This window comes from Orcinus orca, chromosome 15 (genome assembly GCF_937001465.1).
Source record: "Orcinus orca chromosome 15, mOrcOrc1.1, whole genome shotgun sequence".
Lineage (NCBI taxonomy): Eukaryota > Metazoa > Chordata > Mammalia > Artiodactyla > Delphinidae > Orcinus > Orcinus orca.
Genome location: NC_064573.1, coordinates 80,382,432 through 80,407,807, shown reverse-complemented (window position 1 = coordinate 80,407,807; position 25,376 = coordinate 80,382,432). Strand labels below are relative to the sequence as shown.

The 25,376-nt window shown below is 49.5% G+C and overlaps 1 protein-coding gene across 11 annotated transcripts in view; it reads left to right on the top strand.

Moving 5' to 3' along the window:
* CUX2 (cut like homeobox 2) overlaps positions 1 to 25,376 on the top strand; it is a 264,555-nt gene that overhangs the window by 203,449 nt on the left and 35,730 nt on the right. For 9 of the 11 annotated variants that reach the window (XM_049698416.1, XM_049698412.1, XM_049698411.1 and 6 more), the window contains 4 exons: positions 17,844 to 17,978; positions 21,062 to 21,185; positions 23,446 to 23,525; positions 24,423 to 24,489. In XM_049698416.1, the coding sequence (XP_049554373.1) occupies positions 17,844 to 17,978; positions 21,062 to 21,185; positions 23,446 to 23,525; positions 24,423 to 24,489 (406 nt within the window). The remainder of the gene's footprint in view (positions 1 to 17,843; positions 17,979 to 21,061; positions 21,186 to 23,445; positions 23,526 to 24,422; positions 24,490 to 25,376) is intronic. The other 2 variants (XM_049698419.1, XM_049698417.1) reach the window with 1 other exon arrangement.

The window sequence follows — 25,376 nt, the reverse complement described above, 5'->3', positions numbered from 1 at the left end:
TGTGCTGTTAGAAGTCAAGAGAGTGGTTTCTCTTGGATGGGGCGATAGTTCCTGGGAGGGGCCTTTGGGGGCTGGAGATGTTGCTTCTTGATCTGGGTGTGGATTACAGAGGTATGATCAGCTTGAGAGCTTCAACTGTGTACCTAAATATGTAGATATACTTCTGCAAAAAGTTTCCCTTTTTTTTTTTTTTTTTTTGCGGTACGCGGGCCTCTCACTGTTGTGGCCTCTCCCGTTGCGGAGCACAGGCTCCAGACGCGCAGGCTCAGTGGCCATGGCTCACGGGCCTAGCTGCTCCGTGGCATGTGCGATCTTCCCGGACCAGGGCACGAACGCGTGTCCCCTGCATTGGCAGGCAGACTCTCAACCACTGCACCACCAGGGAAGCCCAAGTTCCCTTTTTTAAAATGGCCCGTCCTCTGCACGTTTTCATTTATTGACCTAGAGATGGGAACCCAGAATGTAGTGATTTGCTTAATAATAGTGGAGCTGGGAGACAACTCCACTGTGCTAACTCCCTCCACCCAGACAGCCCCTTTAATCCATTTCTAGTACTTCCACACAGCTGCAGGAATTAGTGCTATCAGAGGTGACTGGAGCTGGGGGTTTACGAAGAAGAAAATGAGATCCCACTCTAGGCTGAGCCATGGAGAAGGCAAAGTCATTTATATTTGATGTCAAGGTTGTTTGTGAGATCTTTGTGCAGGGGTTGGGAAAGTCCCTCGTTCCATCTGTCTTGGGCAATTGTGGTGGTTTAAATGGTGTCCTCCCAAAATTTATGTCCACTCTGAACCTCGTAGTGTGACCTTATTTGGAAACAGGGTCTTTGCAGGTGTAATTAGTTAAGGATCTTGAGATGAGATCATCCTGGACTTAGGGAGGACCCTAAATCCAATGAAGGGTGTCTTTATAAGAAGAGGAGAGGGAGTTTTGGGACAGACACAGGGAAGAGGGCCATGTGAAGACAGAGGCGGAGTTTGGAGTGATGCAACTACAAGCCAAGGAATGCCTGAGGCCACCAGGAGCTGGAAGAGGCAAGGAAGGATCCTCCACTAGAGCCTTCAGAAGGAGCACAGCCCTGACAGCAACTTGAGTTTGGACTTCTGGCCTCCAGAACTGTGAGAGAATAAACTTTTGTGGCTTTAAGCCACCTTAGTGGGTGGTGCTCTGTTATGGCTGCCCCGGGAAACTAATACAGCAACAATGATGTGAAGCTTCCCCTCCAAAAGCACATGAGCTGGGTGGTGAGGGAAGTCTTCTAGCCTGTTCTACTCAAAGTGTAGTCCATGGACCAGCAGCATTGGCTTCGCCTGGAGCTCGTTAGAAATACAGAACCTTGGGCCATTGAAGCGTCTGCATTTTAACAAGTTCCCCAGGGGATCTGGGAGCACATCACAGTCAGAGAAGCAGTGGCCAGGTGTAGAAGTTGCATGTGCTCTACCCTCTGCATGTTACAAGCCCCAAAGGAACAGGCCCTACCAGTCCCTGTCTCCCCGGCACAAAGAAGTTGAGTCCAGTGCCTGATGCCTCACAGCCAGGGAGAGATGGGACTCAGCTCTTGATACATTCAACAACTATTTCTAGAATGTCTGCTCATGTCACAACTTGGCTACTCGTGGGAAGTTATGTTAGTTTCCCATTGCTGTAACAAACTGCTGCAAACTGGGTGGCTTAAAACAACAGATCCTTATTCTTTCTCAGTTCTGGAGGCCAGAAGTCTGAAATCAAGGTGTCGGCAGGGCTCTGCTCCCTCCGAAGACAAACACTGTTTGGTGTAGGGAGCAGAAAGCTGAGTAACTTGCATCCTTCACGTTACACACTGTATTTCAATAGGGGAGGACTCTTCTCTACCTCTTCCAGCTTCTGGTGGCTCCAGGTGTCCCTTGGCTTGTGGCTGCATCACTCCAGTCTCTGCCTCTGTCTGCACATGGCCTTCTTCCCTCTGTGTCTCTGGGTCCCAAATCCCCCTCTTCGTTCTCTTATAAGGACACTGGTCATTGGATTTAGGCCCCGCCCAGATAATCCAGGATGATCTCATCTCAAGATCCTTAACTTAATTACATTTGCAAAAGATCCTTTTCCAAAAAAGGTCACATTTACAGGTTCCAGGCATTAGGACATGGATGTATATTTTGGGGTCACCATTCAGCCCACTACATAGGCACCTGCAGACTCGACTCGCTCTGCTCCAGTCCCGTGCTCTGCCCTGATTCTGCACTCGCAGGAAGGCAGCATGGCCACATGGGTTTTCTCAGTCAGAATGTTTTGGCGGCAAGAATGGCTGGAACCAGACAGCACAGCCCTCCAGGCTCTGTGCCTTCCCCCTGCCAGGGCATGGCCCTGTGGTATGAGGCCAAGACAGCTGTGTCTGCAGCCCTGGTCGTTATCACCCTTACTGAGGACCACACCAGGCACGTGGCCGAGAGACCGAGAGGCCGCCCCATTCCTTGCAGCCTTTTTGCTTATGGTGTCTCCACCCTTATCAGAGCTATCTGGGAAAAAATTTGGAAAAATACACCCTCTTATTTCCCACTCTTTTCAATTCTTTGGGTTGCACAGTCTCAGTGGCGAATGACAGTGGAGGGTGACCCAGTACAGACCCCAGAGATACCTCCCACGAGTCCACATGCCCAGCTCCTCCACCGGGCCTCATAGTACCTTTCCTGTAGCACCAGGGGGCAGCACTGAGATGGGCTTGTGTTTCCAGGCAAAGACCCCAGTTCAAATCCTGCCTGTACCACTTACTCATTGGGTAACTGTGGACGAATTAATTCACCTCCCTGAGCTTCAGTCTTCGCTTCTATAAATTGGGAATAATATCAGAGTCTGTCTCATACAGTCATTGGGAGGCTTCAGCGTGCATGGCGCAGAGTGGCACTTGCTAAGTGTTAACTGTTCTTATCATCATCTGTGTGTCCCTAGGACAAGTGAAATTCTCCAAGCCTGGGACTGAGTCATAGTAAACCTGTGTACCCTGAATCCAGTACACAGTAGGCACCTAATAATTGTTTGTTGAATGACTTAGAAATAAGATTCAGACGCAGAAAGTGGGAGAAGAGTTATTTGAATGAAAAGGTACTTTTTTCAACTAGTGCTTCCTGCTTGCCACGTGTTTTTCTACTCAGATGGCATTTATTGAGTGCCTCCTGTGTGCCCAGCACTCACTAGACACTGGGAACATAACCATGAGCCTGCCGATACAGACACGGGCCCAGACCTCAGAGAACTTGCATTCTGGTGGCAGAGGTACACAGATCATCACTCCAGTAACCTGTTGTCTCAAACCCAGGGGAGCGTTTGGGGGTGAGAAGGGGCTTACAGCCCCCGTGTGGGAGAGAGCATCATTTCTGGGGTTCACTGTGGACCCACATCTTTCTGAAAATATGTTAACCCACGAGGCCAGAACCGCGGTGCCAGTCAGGGACCGTGAGCGCTCCCAAGATTGGCATGGAACTTCCTGGAAAGTTCCCGTGCTCTCTTGCCCCTCTCCCCAAACGGTCATTCCAAGCCTAGTGCTGACTCCACGTGTCTGATTTCCCAACTCTACTCCCCAGAAATGGAGGGGTGGGGGGGACGTACATCCCCAGCTGTCACCAAGCTAGAGAACGAGGAACCTTAACTGATGGAGACATACCATACGAACAGCCCCTTCAGGGCTCTAATTCATTTTCAAGACATTTAAGAATAACAAAATGTTTTAATGATTTCTTAGGGGAATTAGGAAGACATATTTTTGTTCTCATTAAATTGTATCCTCAGACACAAGAACCAAATGTCAGATGTGTTGCTGGTGCTCGGAGCTTCCCTCTTCACTGTCCCTGCCACACATGCCTCCCCAGCCCCTCCATAAAAATAACACTCCTGGAAAATTTGCCAGGATGAACACTCTCCTGTTTTTATACTTCTTGACAGGCAAATTATTTGTCGAAATACTTCCCATCCACACCTCCCCCCCGAAGCCACACAAGTCCTGATTCAACATTTTTGTTTTGAGTGACTGCTGCCAACACAAATCTTTGGCAGAGAATGCGATATAGCGTGATTGCTCAGCAAGTATTTTGATAAGTGTGCAGCCTGTATGTCTATAATTATGAAAGAAAACCGTAAATCTTTTGGATATTGTTCACACAGATGTGGCGTGAAGTGAGGAAAAAAAGCAGTAAAACGTGTTAAAAGCATAATTAATGTCATTGTTGTAGAGGATGATTTGATTTAAACCTTTCTGACTCCTGTACCAGTGACGGCTGATTTCTTTATTGCGTTCATAGAGTCACTAGGTACCGACCCAAGTTTCAGAGAGCTAACTTATTAACTGAGTGATTAGGTTAAAAGCAAAAAGAAAAAAATTTAAAGAGAAAACAAGGAAAGAGCAAGTAAGAGGACAGGCAGAGGAACACTGCTGAAGAGATAAGAAGGGAGAGGTGAGTCCCCCCAATTTTTTTTTTTTTTTTTGCCTTACTTTGTATTTTTAAAAATCTGATGCAGGAGATGGCAACTCCTCACAGGCGTTTCTCTCCCTGCTCCTCCTTTCAGGAGGCAAGGCTGGGCAGCTTAGGTTGATCGAGCTGTAGCATCAGACACAGTGGGGTGGGACTGTCAGCTTGGTGGGGTTTTTTTGAGCTGTGTGACCTTGGGCAGGGCCCTGAACCTCTCTGACTCTGGTTTCTGTGTCTTTAGCAGAGGGATAATAGAACCTGTTCATCGGTCAATGTGAGGATTCTATACCTATACATGAAAGCATTTGGCAGGTTGGATATCAGCAGCCCACTGCAAAGCTGCCATCAGGGTATAAGTTACGTGAGTCACACGCATTGGCTTTGGATTTCATACAGCTCTGTCAATTATCAAGGAAGTGGGGTGAGAGGTTTAACACTACAGGGTTACTGAACGTGCAGTAGGACAATACTTTCCAATGTTTAGGATTTTTAAAATTTTCTCCGCAATTATAAAAGTTGTATATGCCTACTGTCAAATTCAGAAAATATGGAAATAGGAGGGGAAAACTACCTACTAGAAAAGCAGTGGCAATATTTTGTTGTTTTCCTATCTGATCTTTTCCGCATGTACTTTTTCAAAATGGTTGTTCATTCTGCATGTACCATTTTCAATCCTGCTTCCTTTCACCCACTACAAGCATCTGTATTTCTCTGTGTGATTACAAATTCTGAGTAACTTTGGTTCCTCTTGTGTAACAGTCTCTTGTGTGGCTGTATTGTAATTTACTGAACCCCATTCCCAACACTGGGTATTCGGGGTTCTTGGGAATGCAAGGCATATTGGTACTGTACTGTAGTTATAAGAGTGAGAAAGAAAACTTGGGAAGGGGAATGTATTGTAGCCACATATTGACCACAAACCCAGGAAAAGTGGTCAGAAAGAATAAGAATCTTTTTCCCCCTTGTTGATTTATTTTGTACTTCTTTGTTTATTAGTTACACTAAATATCTTTTCACATGTTGTGAACCACTCATATTTATTATTTTGTAAATCACTGATTCATGTACCCTTAGCACATTTTTCTATCAGAGAGATCATTTTCTTATTGATTTGTAGATGCTCTTTGTATATTAGAGATACTAACCTTTGTCCTGGTAAATGTGTTTCATATCTTCTCCCCTAGTTTGCCTTTTGTTTCTTAATTTTGTTTACAATGTCTCTTGTATATGATACATGGCACACATTCAAAAAATATTAGCAGAAAGTAGGAAATCTTACCAGACCTTTGCTTTATGGCTTCTGGATTTATTGTCATATTTTTAAAAAACCCTCTCACCTGAAGGTTGTAGGATTTTTTAAGTACTTTTGTGATCTCAATTTTTAGAAATTTGAATCTTTGAAGCATTTGAAATATATGGTGATGGAAGTAGAAAGTGGGGTTAAGAATTTAACATTGTGTTTGTCCCAAATGACTAGTTCTACTGCCATCTAGTGGATAAGCCACCTTTGCAGATAAAGGCAATACAGATTTTAGTGTAATGAGAGACCCATCGCTGTCTTTGGCTGCCCTCACCTCCTTCCCTTCCTCCCTGTATGTGCCTCTGCCCATTTGGTCCTGTTGAGCTCAGGGGAGCACAGAAGGGTAACATAAAAGGTTATTTAACCCATAAAAAAAGGAAAAGTTTAACAGCAGATTTTCCAGAGATGGTACTTAACTTCAAAAGGCATTGTCTCCCCATTTTCTGCCACACCTTTGCCTCTGCCATTTCTTCTGCCAGGAGTGCCCTTTCCCCCTGGCCACCTGTCTGATTTTTACTACTCCTGGCAGCTAAGGGTTGAAAGATGATTAAAGGAAAATATCCAGCATGATGCTGGTATCCAGTGGGTGCTCAATAAACGGCTGCTCCCTTTCAGAAGGGATGACAGGCGTTTCAGCTGTGGCTTTTCATCAGCTCATTCTCTGAGCACCTACCATGTGCTGAGCCCTGTGGGAACCCAAACTTGAGTCCTGCCCTGCCCTCGGAGTCCAACAGGGGCCACATGACCCGAAGACAGACGGCCAGAACACCCAGCAGAAAAAGGGCTTCAAGGTGGGAAGGCCAGGAGAGGTGCCTCAGGGAGAGCAGCCTTTGAATTTCAACGATGAGCTACCATCCTTGTGGGGCGGTTTCTTGGGTGCTCCCTGTGTGCCAGGCAGTGCGCTCAGCCCCTTACAGAAAGGATTTCACTTATCCCCTCTGCCCCTTGGAGGTAGGTATTGCCATCCTGCCCTGCTGTGTGGCTGAGGCAATGCAGGCTCAGAGAGGTCAAGCCACTTGCCCAAGGTCACACAGCAGAGAGGTAGTGGAGCCTGAATCTTGATCCCTGGCACCAAACCCAGATGCAGGATTAATTTTAAAATTGAAAGGGTTGGGGGACTTCCCTGCAGGTCCAATAGTTAAGACTCCATGCTACCAATGCAGGGGGCCCGGGTTCGATCCCTGGTCAGGGAACTAAGATTCCACATGCTGCACAGTGTGGCCAAAAACGAAAAAAAAAAATTCAAAAGGTTGGAACAAAACCATTAGAGATTTGACATCTAAATACAGTGAAAAACAGCTAAGGGTCTTTGCTGCCAGTAGGTTGAGAGGTTCTAGGGTGAGAGAATGAGCCCTTTGCAGAAATGCAAATGTGTTAGCTGGAGGAAGAACATGACCCCGAACAGACACGTACACCTGGTCCTCCTGGCCCAGGGCTCCAAAGGCTGGTACTTCTGTTGAGGAGAAATTGAGCCACAGAGCTCCAAATTCAGGGGGCAGAGAGATTCCAGGAGGAGCACTAGCGGGACTCTAGGCTGAGGGACCCTCTCAGAGAGGGGCCAGTCCCTGTCCTGCCATCTTGCATCCTGTATCGCACCTGACTTCTTTGATCCTCAGTTTCCCCACTTGTGAAGTATGGATAATGATCTCACCTAATTATGGGCCCATTGGGTGGATTCAGTGGGAATGGAGAACACTTAACATGGTGCCTGGCACAGAGTAGTAGCCCCATGCAATTCATTCAACAAACATTGAACTCCTACTGTTTGATAGGGACTCTACTCGACACCAGGGGCACAATGTTAGGCAAAACAGACACTGTCCCTGCCTGCCTGGAACTTTCTGTGCAGCTTAGTCTATGGAAACTTTGTTTTTACTACAATGGACACGGGTTTGAGTCCCAGCTCTGCTGCTCCCTGGATGGGTAACCTTGAGTAACTGGCTCTACCTCTCTGAGCCTCCGTTTCCTCCTCTGGAAAAGCACACTTACCTTCTGGTACCTCTGAGAGGATTAAGCAAGGTGAAGAGTATAAAATCCTAAGCTGGTGTCTGGCACACAGTAAATGCTCAGTAGACCCGTGGCTGCCGTTGCTGTTGGTGGTGGTGTTACTGTTACATCACCACCCAGTACCAAGAAGGAAGACCCTCTCCAGCCCCTCTGTCCGTGCTTAAGCCGGGAGACCCGGAAGCAGCCAGCCCTAGCGACGAAGGGAAGAAAGCAAGGCCCCCATTTGCATACAAGGGCTGGGCAGCCCATCTGCTATCAAAAAGTTAGGATTAAAGGATCAAAGTTAGGCTCGCTGCCGCCGTCAGTAGCCTGAACCTCCTGCCCACACAGGCGCCCGGAGCCGGGGCCCAGATGGGAGAAGGCTTCTGTCTCAGAGATACTTTGGAGGGACACACGCATACTTCTGCATATATGTGTTTCTAAACAGCCTCTCGGACAGCCTTTGCAGCTCCAGCTTTCCTAAAAAAAGCTCTGAGCACCGCTTTCCTTCAGATGGACACAGTGGGAGGAATGAGACAGCTTTCCCTAGACTCACGACTCTCCCACACAGCCCCATAGACACTTTTTTTTAAAAACACCAACAGCATCAGCTAGTGGTGGAAGATGGAATAGATGATGTTCTATCCATCTCCTCCTAGAGAGGCTTTGGAAAGGCTAGTGTGAGATTAAAATATTATAAATCCATTGGCAGTATTCTCTAGAGGTTTTGATCCAATGTAACCAAAATGAATTAGTCATTTTATTAAGCAGTTTATGCATAAAGAGCAAGTTGATGGCTGTAAGACAAAGGCACTCTATTTCCTGACGACGTTCCCCCTCCCCACGTGCCCATCAGGACCTGCCACCTCGGATGGTTCATATTTGATCTTCCGTGTCTGCCAATGTGCTTAATTAATCCAAAGGATATGTAGTCAAACACTTCTGATTTGGGGTCCCCTGTTTGGGGCTTTTTTATTCAGGTTGGATCTAAAGCCGTTTGATTCCCGCTGCCACTGCCCTTGTCTATATATTGACAGTGTGTATGTTGCAGGAGTGAAGTGGGGGAAATAAAGTCCCGCTCACAGCTCTGGGCAGCCACGTGTCTCAGCTAAAAGGTTTCCCGTGGAAGCGCTGAGCCCGGCAGAAAGGCAGGCTCCGTGGCTCCAGATGAGGAGCTACAGGGATGTTCTGTCACTTCTCCTGACACTGAGATATGCGGCTTGCCAGACGTTGGAGGGGGACACAGGTCGCTTTGGAGACTGGGGGTCAGCGGGACCCCGCGCTTCCCCAAGTGGGGTCACCTGACATAGGGAGCAGCCTTGGTGTACCTGGCGCAACACAGACTTTGAATACATTGCTCACCAGGTATCACCTTTCTAGTTCCTTCTAGAGAAAGTCTCAGTCAGGTGCTAAAGCATCTTAAATGCCTATGGAACACCTGTGAATCTCTCCTTTTAACCAAGGAAGAGCCGGCCTCAGGCTCAGGTCTTGAGCAGGCAATGGGGATGTAACTAGAATTTAATAACATCAGTTTCTTGATTTTTCCTTTGTATTTTAATGGTTAAAACCCCTTTTTATGATACAGAATCCCAATGATCTACTTACAGTAGTGAAACAAATATTCCTTTAAAATATATTTAAGTTAAAAACGTCAAATCACGTAAGGACAGATATCAAGTTGGTAATATTTTGGGGGGCAGGTGGATGCAGCTTAAGGTGTGACATGTCACCAGCATTTGACGATTGGGCCACCCTGGGTTCAAATCCAGCTCCGCCTTTTTCAGCAAGTGGCTTCCCTCTGCTGGGCTGCAGTTTTCTCATCTGGAAAATGGGGAGAATAGCAATGTCTCCTGTGGTTGTTTTGATGATTAAATGAGATATAAATAACTGCAAAGTACCTGGCGTATGTCAGGGTGTGGGGGGTGGTGGGGATGAAGAAATGTCAGTTCCCTGGAGCTTTTGTCTCAAGATGCTGGGTGGGCATCTCATCTGCTCTTTACCCCCCAGCTGGATATGGGTGCCCCATCTGCCCCAGAATGAATGTTTGCTAGAGTTGGGAGGATGAAGACCAGAAACTAGTGTTTGAAGAGCCAGAGCCTGCTCTGAACCCAGTCACCACCCACCAGCACCCAGACCAGCCTACAGGGAGGAGAGGTGAGGCTGGCACCAAGAATTACCCAGGCATCGCCAGTCTCTCTGAGCCCCGTGTCCTCATCAGTAAAATGGGTCAGTTGTGAAGATGAAGCTAAGCTGTGTTTATGGGACAGTAACTCAGGGGGGATTGGTCAGGATGGTGTGCCGGCATGTCTTGGTCTAATGGGAGCTGTTTCTCCTGGTGCTTCCTGGGTCTGGATTATTCTCTCTCAGCCCCCTGCTGGCTTCCTCATTTCCTTCAGGGCTCTGCTCAAATGTCACCTCCCTGACCAGGCTGCCTCAATTAGCACACTGCCCCCAAGCACACACCTCAGGCCACTCTCTCCCGCAACCCTGCTGTTTTTGTTCTCAGCCCCCTTACAGCTGTTGGTTTATTTGTCCATTGTCCATCTCTCCCCTCTAGAATGTCAACCCCAGGAAGGCAGGAATTTCCTCTTATTTACTGCTGTATCTCCAGGGCCCAGAAACTTCCCTAAGTAGATGCTCAGGAAGTATCTAGCAACCGAAGAAATGGTATCTGACACATAGCAGGTGCTCAGTAAAAAGGTACTAATGAATAAATGGCTGAATTACAGACTGTATTCGTTTTTTCCTGCTGCTGTAACAAATGACCACTAACTTAGGTGCTTAAAACAAGCAACATTTCTTGAGCACCTACTATGTGAAAGGCCTTGGGAGAAAGGGGTTGCTGAGGAATGAAAGCTAGATGCTCCCAGACCCCTGTGACTGTCAGGTTCTCTGAGAAACCTCCTCCCAACATTTCAAAGATTTGCTGTCATTTCTGTCTCTTTCACTTTGTATTTGTAAGAGCAGCTAGTGACGTTTAGCTGATGCATCAACTAATACAGTTGGACAAAGTAAGCAGGAAGCCCTCGGATATGTCAGCTACCCCAGCTGAGCATTTTACTTATGCGTAACTTGGCAGAATCTTCCAGTCCTCTGAATGCTAATTTTTTTTTTTTCTACCTAACTCAATCCCCAGCAATGTAGCTCAGACCTCCGTGGATTTCTCCCAGATGGGGGAGTTGGGAAGAAATGAGTTTACCCACGTGCCGTAAAGTCTAGGAATTCTGTGGGGAGGAAATAAAGAATGGAATATGCCTGGGGAAATAAGTGATCATCGTTGCTATGCACTCTTCAGAGCAGGGACCATACTCAACTCACCGCCCTGTTCCTCAGTAGTTGGAGAGGATGAACATACAGGAGGATCAGAGCCCAGCACCTGCTGCTTTGTCTTATGAAGCACGCTTGTCTTCCTGGACGACTGGTGAAATGGGTGCAGCAGGAGGGAAGTAGGTTAGGCTTAAGTAAGAACTTCCTTCCTATGAGACTTGGAGTCTAGCAGCTCCTTAGACCTGCCTTTCTCACAGTTGGTATCCAGCCAGTTGCCATGTATTATGGGTTGAATTGTGTGCCCCCAAAAGATATTTTGAAGTCCTAACCCCTGGTACCTGTGAATGTGACCTTATTTGGAAATAGAGTCTTTGCAGATGTGATGATGATAAGGGACGGTCCTTAGGGTGAGACCCTAATCCACCATGACTGGTGTCCTTATAAAAAGAGGAGAGAGACACACAGAGAAGAGGGCCAAGTGATGACAGAGGCAGAGATTGAAGTGATGCCACCACAAGCTGAGAAATGCCAAGGATTGCTAGGAGAAAGCGTGGGACAGATCAAGATAGCACAGCTCTGCCAGCACCTTGATTTTGGACTTTGAACCTCCAGAATACACATGATGTATTAGTTTTCAGAGGCTGCCATGCCAAATTTCCATAAACTGGATGGTTTAAAACAATGGAAATTTATCCTCTCGGTTTTGGAGGCCAGAAGCCCAAAAGTCAAGGTGTTGGCAGTGTTGGTTCCTTGTGGAGGCGCATAGGGAGAATCTGTTCCATTCCTTTCTCCTAGCTTCTGGTGGTGGCCAGCCATCGTTGGCATTCCTTGGCTTGTAGACACATTATTTCGATCTCTGCCTCTGTCTTCACGGGGCCTTCCCTGTGTGTTGTCTCTCTGTGTCCTCCCCTCTTATTGTAAAGACACCAGTCATTGGGATTAGTCAACCCTAATCCAGTCGACCTCATCTTAACTTGATTTCATCTGCAAAGACCCTGTTTCTAAATAAGGTCAGTTTCACAAGTTCTGGATGGACATGAATTTGGGGAAATGCTATTCAGCCTAGAACACCACACCCCATCAGTTCTTCCTATCTACCTCTTGTGTCTGAGCACTTCCCCCCAACTCCTCCTGCCACCGCCCTGATCCCAGCATCACTGCCTGGACTATTGCAGTAGCCCCTGTCTGGCTCCCTCTACAGCCCATTTTTCTTGCAGCAGCTTGGATGAGCCTTTGAAAAATGCGAATTAGAACATGTCACTTCCTAATGCTCTTAAGATAAGTCCTTTCCCCATCCATATTATCTGACTGGGATGTCAGCTACACATAGACAGAGACACTACTGTGCCCCCCACAGGTAGATGCTCAACAAACTCTTGCTGAGTGAAGCAGGTGCATGGACTCTTAGGTCCCCCTGTGAGCTCTGCCCACTTTAGATTCACCACTGTGGAATGTACCATCACCTCAACATGGGCTCCACACCCACAGACTCCAGAGTCTAGCTGCAGCTCCACAGGAGAGGCACTGTGACTATCCCCACTTTACAGACCAGGAAACTGAGGCTCTGAGAGGCAAAAGAGTAATCACATATTGGTTTGGGTCCTCTGGAAGCATTCACATGCCAAGATGGCACCGGATGTGCAAGAGATTTATTGGGGAAGATGCCCGTGAAGGATGAAAGAGAGGGAGAGGAGGAGACCAGGAGAGCCTTCACTTGGTGATGCTGGTCTAACACCTGGGAAGGGAGAGAGGGAAGGAAGGAGGGTTGGTAGGAGGAACCTCAAACTGCAGTGCAGCTCTGAAAAAGTCTCAGCCAAGCTAAAACTAACAGGAGCCCCAAAGCAGGATGCAATAGTCTGCTCAGGCTGCTATAAGAAAACACCACAAACTAGGTGGCTTAAACAACAGAATTTTCTCTCTTACAGTTCTGGAGGCTGGGAAGTCCAAGATCAAGGTACCAGCAGGGTTGGTTTCTGGTGAGAGCTCTTTTCCTGGCTTGTAGATGGCTGCCTTCTTACTGTGTCCCCACATGGCCTTTCCTTTCTGCACGTGCAGAGGGAGAAAGCTCTAGTGTCTCTTCCTCTTCTTGTAAGGACACCAGTCCTATCAGATTGGGCCCCACTCTTAATGACCTCATTTAACCTTAATTACTTCCTTAAAGCCCTGTCTCCAGATACAGTTGCATCAGGGGTTAAGGCTTCAATATATGGGTTTGGGGGAAAACATTTTAGTCTATGATACTAGGTTGCCTTTTCCAGCATCGGCAGGAGTGGCCCAGCCCTACTGTCTCTGTCTTGCTCGGTCATTGGCTGGGAGCAGGCCTGGGGAAACCTGACCTCCAAACCAACACTGCAGTGTATCCGAAGGTGCAGCGCCTGGAGACTGTCACCAACTCCTCGCAGGACGTTCTTCTTGAAGGGAGAGCTGGGTGGCACATCCCACACTGCCACAAGTCATAAGAATAAGGGTAATGCTCACTTAGACTCTGTTAGGTGCCAGGCACTGTCGCAGGGGCTCAGCGTGCTCATGGAGTCCCTGCACAGCCCTCTACAGTAGGTCCTGTTGTTATCCCTGTTTTACTGAGGAGGAAACTGAGGCTCAGGTGACCTAAGTGACTTTCCCTAAAGTTGTCACAGCCAGGATTTGACCATCAGCTTCCCAACCTGTCCCTCTCCCCCTTTATCTGAGAGTGGCTTTGGGAATTTGGAGGATTCACAATGTTCAAACCTCAAGTGTCAAGTTCAGCTATGAAGGCGTTTAATAATCACCCTCCCTGAGCATCCCAGCGCCAAGGAATAGGCCCAGGGCCAAAAGCACTCACTTTGGCAGGACCACACCCCTATCTGGTGATAACCAATGTTGATTGAGTGTGTGCCTCAGGGATACTTGTGATAGAAATTTGGAGCCCAGAAAAGTCTGATGCTTTGTCCAAGGTCACACAGCAAGCCTGTGGCAAGGCCAAGAACAGCGCCCTCATTCTCGTGCTTCTGGCCTAGTAATCCCCCATGCCCTGCCTCAAGGCAGCTTAGCCCACTACAAACAGTCACCAGGCACTCCAGGTTCAAATCCCACCCCTGCCACTTCTGAGCTCGGCGACCTTGGACACATGGAATCTCCTCTCTGGGCCTTCATTTCCTTGCCTGGAAAATGGAAATAGCAGCATCTACCTTATTGGGCCTCACCTTGGGGAAGTGATTTCACTCCCCCATGCCTCAGTTTGCCCATCTATAGAATGGAAACACAACAGCCCTACTAACAGTGTTGTGGTGAAGACTGTATGAATTCTAATCAATTTAAAGTGCTCCGGCTGTTAGGGTTTGGCCACAGCCTGACGTCGGCTGAGTCATCTGAACCTTCCCCGACTTCCTGTCTCAAATTGAGGATCTAGGAGGAAGCACAGTGTGGGAAGAAGAGGCCGAGGCCCAAGGCCCCATCTTGGCCCTATCGCCAACTCACTGGCAGACTTCAGGGAAGTCACGGGACCCCATTTTTCCCCAACTGTGCACTGGGGTAGGGGTGTTGGACACTTGACAAATTGTCCCTCCTCAGTGTGACTTTCTAAGCTGGAGCCTTTGAGTCCCTGAGTGGAGCTCAACGCAGGATTACTGGATTCTGAGTCTCCCAGGCACTGATGAGAGTATATGAGGCCTTACCCTGTCCTGAGTCTCCGTGGAGTTTTGCCATGTAGACCGCAGCTCCTAGAACGTCACGGGATGGTGTGCTGCCCCCTCTCAGGGTAGTAACAGCAGCCAACACTTATCAAGCCCTACTGTGCACCCAGCACTGTGCAAATCTCTATACACATTCTCTCATTCAGTCCTTGCAGCCCCATTTTACAGATAAGAAAATGGAGGCTTGGAGAGGTTAACTGTCCAAAGGTCACATGGCCAGTTTAGAGCTGGAGCTGACACCAGCAGTCCTTAAATCATGCTGCCTCTCTCAGTAATCTTTTTCAGTCTTCCCAGTAGTAACTTCTGAGAAGTAGAAACTGTAATATTTTCTGACTTTTTAAGTGGGGAAACTGAGTCTTGAGACCAGCGCTGGACTTCATGTTCTGAGAGTTTAACCACTATGTTCTACCCTGTACTGGCAAATGAAGGCAAAGAGAGCCTTGGAACCCGCTGACCCCGTACTGAGTGTCCACTCGCCACCCACCTCCTCCAGTCTGTCCAGGAGGCCACCTGTGGTCAGCTTCCCCTGGACAAAGAGGCTGAGGCAGCAAGGGGACCGCAGTGCCTCCGCGCACAACGAACGTCAATTTCTGATCCCTGGGAATGGGGTGAATGACTTCCTTTTTCACCCGAGCGTCATCTTTTGGCTTGGACAGGCTCCTAGCCAGCCGGCCCCTGAGCCATGAGCTGGATCTTTCCCTCCTCCCTGGAACCAGAGCTGAGCCCTCTGCAGCCCTCAGCTGCAGTCTCCCGTGTTTATCTAACCTCCCTGACCCCGGCAAGCGCTTGTCGCCTTTTTCTTCCTTTCTCAAAAACCAGGACACAATAGGAAGCGTTTCCCTTAACTTATTAAAAAATCCAGACTTGTAAATTAATTTGTCCGTGTTGTACAAAGGCAGTGCAGATGGGCTCATTAGCATGCACACAACAAATAATTATAGATGAATTTTTAGCTGGCCTGCCTAATGCGCTTGCTGGGTTAATTATGTCAATGTATAATTACATCAGCCCGGGGAGACATAATGGCATACCCTGCTGAGCAGCCCCTGCCTAATGACGGGGCATGGGGGAGTGCTGACAGAGGAAAGCCAGCAGCAGCGTTCCTGTGCACCTGCTTACCTCGACACAAACACCCATTGTCTGAGCCTCCCACCACCTAAACAAACAGGCGGGAGAAGAGGGATAAAATGCAGAGGTGGCCTTGTTCCAGCCGGACCTGAAGGTCCCCACGTATAGGCTCTGCCCCGTTTCTTCCATCAGAAGATATTTATTGGGTTGGACTGTGGGTCAGGCTTCATTCACCCCACAAGGGGTCCAGTGGAAGAGCAAGAACAGATGCAGTCCCGGCCCTGCCTTGTTGTGGAGTTTGCAGTCCAGCGGGTATTAATTAGGTGCACTTGCAAATCAATGAAAATTAGAAGTACAGTGAGTGCTGTGAAGGAAAGGTGCAGGCAGCTGGGAGAGCTCATACTAGAAGACCGACTGGTCAAGGCAGGCTTCCTGGAAGAATTGGCATTTGAGTTGCTAAGATGAGTAAGCATTAACTAGCTGAAAGGGATAGGGGAGGGCAGGGTGTTCCTGGCAGAGGCTCCCTCCCGTACAAAGTCTCTGGGGTGCGTTTGAGGGACTGAGAGAAGAAGGTCAGTGTGGCTTGCACTCAGAAGGGCAGGAATAATAGTGAGGGCTTCCATTTGTCCTGAGCTGACCAAGTGCCAGGCACCGTGTTGAGCACTTTACATGAATCTTCATCACAGGCTCACGAGGTCAGTACTTTTATTGTGAGGCACAGAGAGGTAGCGCCATTTACCAAGGTCACACAGCAATCCTAAGAAGCAAGTATAGATTAGACCAGGACCAGGGACATCTGACTCCAGGGTCCACACCAGCAGAGAGCAATGGCCAAGCAGATGCTGGTGGGAGATCCCAAAGGAGGGACCAGGAAGAGAGAGGGCTCTGGGGCATTAGAAAAAATGTGGACCAGACCAGCCCCCTTGGTCTGAAGCGAGGAGGCCCTGGCTTTCTTGGGACCCCATGAACACCTACCTACCTGCAGCTACTGGGGTCGAAATATCCACACCACTGAGACAGGAAGTCTTTGTGGCATCAGAGAAAGAGACCCAGACTTGAGTCTCTCCTCCGCTCTTCAGCAAGTCACCTGGCTTCTCTGAGCAGTTTCCTCATATGTGAAAACAAGTTAGATCCAGGCCAGCCTCCAGGGGATGCTGGGTGCATCGTGGGAACCTATTCCCAGGGACTGGCTTTGTAACATGGAAGATGCTACACCAAACCTCCTGCCCCAGGTGGGGAGTTGCTGGAAGAAGAGGTGTTGGATTCTAGATCTGAAGGAAGAGGAAGTGCTTGCTAGGTGACAGGGTGGGAGGGGGGACAGAATTGCAGGTGGAAGGACCTGGAGTCCTCAATTTAGCTATTGGGAAATACGGAGACATCTTATATCCAGGTGTATATCTCACCCCCAGAAAAACTATTATTTAATCGGCCACAAGTGTCACAAATGATGGTGTGTTGGCCCAGATCCATTGAAAAGCACCCCAAGGGTTATATGTGCAAAGATGCTATTATGGAACCTCGGGTGAAGGAAAATAGGGAGGGAGCTAGGAGAGGTGGGGAACTGGGTGAAAGCATCCAGACCACATTATAGCCTAAGGAAGGAAGCACTGGGGAAGGCCACGGGCCGGTCCTCAGCCCTCAGAGCAGTTTTGTGTCCCCCAGAAGCAGGTCTACCTCTATCCTTGCTGCCTGCAGGCCTTGTCTGGGAAGTCCCATGAGAAGGCTAGGTTTGAACTGATGGATTTCAGAGTGTGCCTGCTAGGGTCCTTGCTAAGTGATGTTCCCTGTGGTCGGTGGTGTGCAGGACAAAATCTCATGGCCACCACAGATGGCATATAGAATCAGGAAAATGAAGTTATTATGATAATTATTATTCCCAGCTGGGCAGGACAGCCACACCCATGGGGATGGCACCTGCTCTCCAGAGCAGGTGCCTGGAGATCGGCTCCCTCATAAAGCAGAAAGTCCACGTTGCTCCCCTAAGCCACCAGAGCGATTCCAGATGGCTCCTATGGATGGTTCTTCCCACCCAAGCTCCCTGGCCCTGTGGCCTCAGCCGGGGCACCCCCTGGCCCCCAGGGCTCCCACCACCCCTGTCCTCCTCTCTCTGTGCAGACCCCGTGCCTGTGTTTGAGGCTTCACGCAGCCCAGACGACAGACTGCAGTCCCCCAGCTTCGACCCCAGCGGGCAGCCGCGGCGAGAGCTCCACAGTTCGTGGAAGAGACACCCTGAGCTCCTCGGCCCCAAAGGTACTGATAAGGTTTTCACAGGATGTCCATAATAAACAAATGGGCTGTGGATCTTTGGCAGCCAAACTCGGCCACCCTTGTGGGGGAAGGAGGGCAGGGAACTCAACTCTATCATAATTTTAGATGTGGGATGGGTTAAGGTGCACTTCTGCTGAGACAGACCAACCCCAAATCTCAGAGGCTTAATATATTTGAAGGGAGGGGAAGTTGCAGGGGACACTCCACGCAGTCATTCAGGGACCCAGGCTGTGGTAGTCCTGTCATCGTCAATTCTCAACATCCAGAGTCACAGTGAATGTTGACACCCAGCCAACAGGCAGAGAAAGAATGTGGAGGATCACACTGAGGCTGTGGGAGTGGCACACATCACTTTGGCCACATCCCTGCTGCAAAGGAGGCTGGAAAATGTAGTCTGGCTGTGTGCCCAGGAGGAGAGGGAAATAGGATGTAGTGAACACAGCACTGTCTCAGCCCCAAATGAGACAAGTTAAGAAACTAGCAAAGCTAAAAATAATAGTGTTTGGGTGTACATATGTTGTGATAAAAATGTTTGAAAGCAAGAGAATGGCGAACAAAATTCAGCGTGGTGGTTACCTTTGGAAGGTGAGGTAGGAGGTTACCATAGGGAGGAGCAAATAGCAGGTGAAAGCCATTGGTAACCGTCCAAGTTTTGGATGTTCATTGACCTGCAGGCACTGTCGTAGGCACTGGGGACACAGCCAGGAACAAAACAGACAAAAATCTCTGCTCTCATCATGCTGACCTTCTAGAGGGAGGGACTGAGTGTCAATAAATGTTAGTAAAACATATAGTATGTCAGTTGGTGAGAAAGACTTTGGGGAAAAAATTGAGCAGAGAATTGGGGGAGTCAGGTGAAGGGATTCTTGTTTAATGAACGAATGAGTAGGATTTACCTCAGAGGTCAGCAAGCTTTTTCTGAAAAGGGCCAGAAAGCAGTTATCGCAGGTGTTGCAGGTCATGTAGTTTCTGTCACAACTACTTAACTCTGGGTGAAAGCAGCCATAGATAGTATGTAAATGAGTAGGCATGGCTTTGTTTCAATAATACTTTATTGACAAAACAGGTAGTGGGCCAGATTTGGCACGTAGTGAAGATAAAATGGGCTGAGGCCTGTCAAATGAAAGCATGACACAAAGTCTCTTGTCAGGAAACAACCACTCTCTCACAGTCCCCCATTTCACAACCTCCTCCCTTCCCCCTCCCCACATTACATAGAGAGCACCTGATGTAAGCCTGGCCCTAGGCAGGGTCTTCTGGGGAAGATTTACAGTGACTAAAATAACAGCACTTTGCCAACTCTGGTCCTGCACCTGGAATACGATTCCAACCACACTGCCAAGCCAGGACTTGGCAGTTCTTCAGCCCCTGCTCATATGTACACACCTCTGTGAAGCCTCTGAGGTTCCCCAGCAAAATTGTCACTCCTTCCTCTGAGGTCCCTCTGAGGTTCAAACTTCCTTCTGTAAGAATAATAGTAGTTGTGGAAATTGCCTCTTGAGAGCATTTGCTCTGTGCAGTGTGCCTTTCACACAGCATCTCACTGTCTCCTGGCATCAATCTTCTGAGGTGTCATTGGCCTCATTTTACAGATGAGGAAACTGAGTCACAGAAGCCACAGGTGGCCAAGTGGGGAATCAGAACAGAAGTTTTTGACCTTGGTCCTGGGCTGTGTTTCTCCTTGAGGACACTTGTTATTCTGCATCATGATGGTCAAAACTTGCCTTTTTGTTCACTGTTGTGGCCTAGGCACCTGGAACGTACCCAGTACGTGTGTGCACGTGTGTGTGTGCGTGCATGTGTGTATTATAAGCTGACTGCTGTACTAGCCTCTAGAGTAGAGGGGCTCACTCTACAAACCGCCCACCTCTACACTCACCCTCCTGTGCCAGGATCACAGTAGAAACTTAAAAACTAGGACAGGATTTAACTGAGTCACTTGGACCCAAGGTTGGGAGAACAAATTTTGGAACTCTTGAGCCACTCACCCTCAATGGCTGGCCCCCGAGCAACTCTCTCTCCATAAGTTCGGTGCCAAAGGCACACACTGATCCCCAAATGAACTGCCACAGGGCCTGTAAAGATGGACCTGACGTGGGCCCTGCCCCAGGGCACCTGCAGGTAAGGGGCGATGACTGAGCATCTGAACGTGTGCCATCAATTTTGGGGAAGGGAAAACAGTGTGGTGGCTCCTCAGTAAGTTAAATCTGGAGTTACCCTGTGACCCAACCATTCCATTCCTAGGGACATACCCTAAAGAATTGGAAACAGGTGCTCAAACAAAACTTGTACACAAATGTTTATAGCAGCACTGTTCGCAGTAGCCAAATCGTGGGAATAATCCAAATGTCCATTAATGGATGAAAGGGAAAAAACAAAACATGGCATAACCACGAAATGGAATATTATTCGGCCATAAAGAAGAATGAAGTACTGACACATGGTCCAACCTTGATGAGCCTCAGAAACATGCTAAGTGAAAGAATGAAGCCACAGAAGGATAGGCGTCATGATTCCAGCGCTGAGGCGTCCAAAGCACACAAATCCGTAGCGACAGGAAGCGGAACAGGGGTTGCCGGGGGCTAGGGAAGGGAGTGGGGACTGACTGCTTAATGGGGACAGGTTTCCTTTTGGGGTGATGCCAGTGTTCTGGAATTACTGATAATGGTTGCACAGTATTTTGACTATACTACGTATCACTAAATTGTGCACCTTAAAATGGTTAAAATGGTGAATTTTATGTTATGTATATTTTACCATGATTTTTCTTAATCATACAGAAGGCCAAGGAGGCAGGAACAGGTCTGAGAGGGCAAAGGAAGCCTCTGGGTGTGCTGTCTGAGGCCGGCACGATGGAGTTTGACTTTCTTGTGCAGGCACTCGCCAAGGCTCAACCCAGCTGATCGCAGTGACAGCAGGTCCTGACAGCTGCGCTCTCTCCAACGCTGAGTTTGGGAAATTGATTCTTCTCCCAGCACTGTTGATCGATCTGGTTTGCAGAAAGCAGCTCTGGCTGTCACGCCACTGTCAGCAATGGGCGGTTTTCCCTCTTTTTCTCCCTCCAGAACAGAGAGAGGGGACGTCGCCGGCTGCGCCCACGCTGACTGAGGGGAGCCGCCTCCCAGGCATTCCCAGCAAAGCCCTCCTGACAGAAACTTTGCTGCAGAGAAATGAGGCAGAGAAACAAAAGTGAGTGGGGGAAGGACAGGCAGGCTCCCGCTGCTCCACCTGTCTGGGAGGGGGGACCTGGAAAGTCACCCCTGCCCAGGACCCTTTGGGAATCCAGATGCAGGTTGGAGATGGGGTTGCAGGTCTGGGTTCAAGCCACACGTCAGCAGCTCAGTGGCCAGCCCTGGGCAGGTCACATCACCTCACTGAGCCTGTTTCCCCATCTAGAAAATGGGGCTAATGGTGGTATATTAGCCAGGGTCCCCCAGAGGAACAACCAGTAGAATTTTTTTTTTAATTAAGAGTTGTATTTTGGGACTTCCCTGGTGGTCCAGTGGTTAAGATTCCACGTTCCCAATGCAGGAAACCTGGGTTCAATCTCTGGTCAGGAAACTAGATCCCACATGCCGCAACTAAGAGCCCACGTGCCGCAGCAAAGACCCAACATAGCCAAATAAATAAATATTAAAAAAAAAAAAGAGTTGTATTTCAAAAACTTAACTCACACGATTGAGGCTGGCCAGTCTGAATTGGTCGAGCCGGCCAGCAGGCTGGAAACTGTCAGGTGGGCGTAAGTGCTGCCATCTTGAGGCAGAATTTCTTCTTCCTCAGTTTTGTTCTTAAGACCTTCAACTGACTGAATGAAGCCCACCTGTGTTATTGCGAATATTTTCCTTTAGTTAACATCAACTGATTGTAGATGTTAACCCCATCTACAGAATGCCTTCACAGCCGTACATGTATTCGTGTATGACTGAATAACTGGGTACTATAGCCCAGCCAAATGGACGTATTAACACCGACTGTCACAGGCAGTGTCAACTCCTAGTCTGCCATAAGAATGAAATGAAATGACACCTGTACATGCTTAGCTCAGTGCTCACAGGGAGAAGCACATGTCAGTAAATGTTTGCCTTTACGATTGGTGCAGTGGTGATAAAATATGCATTCTTAGGGCCTTTCTAGGACAATTTTATGATGATTGTTACATTTATCCTTTCTGTCATTCACTTATTTTTTCATTCCACATATTTATGCAGCCACCTACTGTGTGCCAGCCACTGTTCTAGGCAACAGCGGTGAACAAAATGGACAAAACTCTCTGCCCTCCTGGAGTTTACTTTCTAGTGAGGAAAACACAAACAAAAACGATAAATAAGTGGTGTGCTACATGATAAGCATTGTGACGACAGATAAAGCAGAAGAGGAAGAGGATAAGATGGGGGCTGAAGTTTTTTGGTTTTTTAATTTATTTATTTTATTTGTTTTTGGCTGCGTTGGGTCTTTGTTGCTGCGCGCAGGCTTTCTCTAGTTGCGGAGAGCAGGGGCTACTCTTTGTTGCGGTGCGGGGGCTTCTCTTGTTGCGGAACACGGGCTCTAGGCGTGCAGGCTTCAGTAGTTGTGGCACACAGCCTCAGCAGTTGTGGCGCACAGGCTTAGTTGCTCCGCAGCATGCGGGATCTTCCCGGACCAGGGCTCGAACCCATGTACCCTGCATTGGCAGGAGGATTCTTAACCACTGCGCCACCAGGGAAGTCCCCGGGGGCTGAAGTTTTAAATAGAGTGTTGGAGGAGGCCTCACTGAGAAGGTGAGCAAAGCCGTAAGGAGGTGAGGGAGCCTTGCAGGTATATAGGGACAGAGGGAACAATCAGTGCAAAGGCCCTGAGGTAGGAACGTGCCTGATGTGTGAGGGGAGTGTGGCTGGAATGGAGTGAGCGAGGGGGAGGGGGCAGGATAAGATCAAGGTAAACAGGGCTCCTTCCCTAGAGTCACTGAGCCAGCCAAGGTAAGGCTCAGGCTTTGCATAAACCCTCCCCCAGCATAGCTAGGGGTCCTCCTTCTCCGCTGGGATGCTTGCATCACACCCAAGTTAGACCACAGTGGGCTGGGGGGGCTTCCCAAACTCCTGCCACAGAAAAGGGAAAAAAAGTGCCTCTCAAGGGGACAATAATAGTTACCAGTGATACTGAGGGAACTCTGGGTGCTGGGCACCACGTTGAACGTGCTTCACAACACTCTCTGAGGCAGACTCCATCAGAAACCCATTTTATACATGAGGAAATTGAGGCCCAGAGAGGCAAGGTCACTGGCTGCTACAGAACCTTAACTGGGCACCAGCTCTAATGGAGGCCACACAGTCAGCAAAACCGCAGGGCAGCCAAGTGCCTGACTGTCATGTTTAAGGACTCATTAAAAAGACGGAGGTGCAGATTGTACAGGGAGTGGGAGTGGGGACAGGAAGCCAGGATGGGCCGGTCCACACACCAGGTCTTTTCACAGGGGCCTTCAGGAAGTACAGGCCTTCACTTTGGCAGCCAGACTGGGGGAAGCCGAGGAGAAGATCAAGGTCCTACATTCAGGTGTGTATCTGGCACATGTCCCCTGCCCTCGTGCAGCGCCCCAGCCAGTCAGACCAGGAGGCCCAGGGGGAGTGGGAGGGGGCAGCGACACTGAACACAGGGTCAGGGGTTCTAGAATCAGGACGGCAAGAAAGGAGTTTGGGAAGGGAGAGGAAAGACCTACATTACCCAGGAGGGATCAGAGCCCCAGTCCCGGGGGTCGTACTACTGTGGAGAGAGGGTTTGAGATAGAATTCAATCCGGGGTGGCAAATGCAGTGCCTACAGGGGCCGGGCATGCAGCCAAGCTGGCTGGATTAGGATATGCAATAGGGAAGGGTGAGGTGTGGGTCAAACTGGAGAACCCAGGCTGATCTAAAGAGGTGGCCACTGCTGAGCCCCAGCCAGGCACTGCCCAGTATAGCCAGTCCCTTCCATTTTGCTAGAGAAATCAGAAATCTGGAACTTTATGAGAAATCCCTCATTTGTTGTAATATACATGTATCTGTTGACTTCGTTGCCCCTCCCGTCCCCTCACTTCCAGGGCTGGGCCTCAGGGTGGGTGAGCTCATGCACGGACGACCCCACCCAGGTCCTGGAGTGACCTTAAAGGTGTTAGGGGGCTCATACGCCAGGTCCCAGGACAGACTGCCCCCTCCACTTACCTGGGTCCCCTGAGCTTCATAGACTCATAGAGAATCATGTCATCTGCCCTCCCCACCCTGGCTATGCCACAGCCCTCCCTCCAGCTAGAAGCCCTTCTAGGGGCAGGAAACTCGCTGCTTGTCACCAGTTCTGAGAGAAAAATCTTTCCTCACTACTCCAAGCTTCATTCTGCCTTCCGGGCCCCAGAGAAGGGGAGCAGGTTCCACTTCCCTGGGGGTGGAGGGCCTTACTCCGGCACTTTAATTTTTCCCAGCGTTGAAGGCCACGCAGACAGAGCTGCTGGAGCTGCGGCGGAAATACGATGAGGAGGCGGCATCCAAGTAAGTGAATGCCATGCTGAGGTGTGCCTCCTGCCTCTGACCCTCCCAGACACGCCTCCTCCCTCTGACCCTCCCAGACATGCCTCCTCCCTCTGACCTTCACAGACACGCCTCCTCCCTCTGACCCTCCCAGACATGCCTCCTGCCTCTGACCCTCCCAGACACGCCTCCTCCCTGTGACCCTCCCAGACATGCCTCCTCCCTCTGACCTTCACAGACACGCCTCCTCCCTCTGACCCTCACAGACATGCTGCCTCCCTCTGACCTTCCCAGACACGCCTCCTCTCTCTGACCTTCACAGACACGCCTCCTCCCTCTGACCTTCCCAGACACGCCTCCTCCCTTTGACCTTCCGAGACACGCCTCATCCCTCTGACCTTCCCAGACACGCCTTCTATCTCTGACCTTCCGAGACACGCCTCCTCCCTCTGACCCTCCCAGACACACCTCATCCCTCTGACCTTCCCAGACGCGCCTTCTCCCTCTGACCCTCCCAGCCACGCCTCCTCCCTCTGACCCTCCCAGACACGCCTCCTCCCTCTGACCTTCCCAGACACACCTCCTCCCTCTGACCCTCCCAGCCACGCCTCCTCCCTGTGACACCCCCCCCCGCCACACACACACAGACACACACACACACACACACACACACACACACACACACACACACGCCTCCTGCCTCTGACCTTCCCAGACACGCCTCCTCCCTCTGACCCTCCCAGACACGCCTCCTTCCTCTGACACTCCCAGACACGCCTCCTCCCTCTGACCTTCACAGACAGGCCTCCTACCTCTGACCTTCCCAGACACGCCTCCTCCCTCAGACCCTCCCAGACATGCATCGTCCCTCTGACCCTCCCAGACACGCCTCCTGCCTCTCACACTCT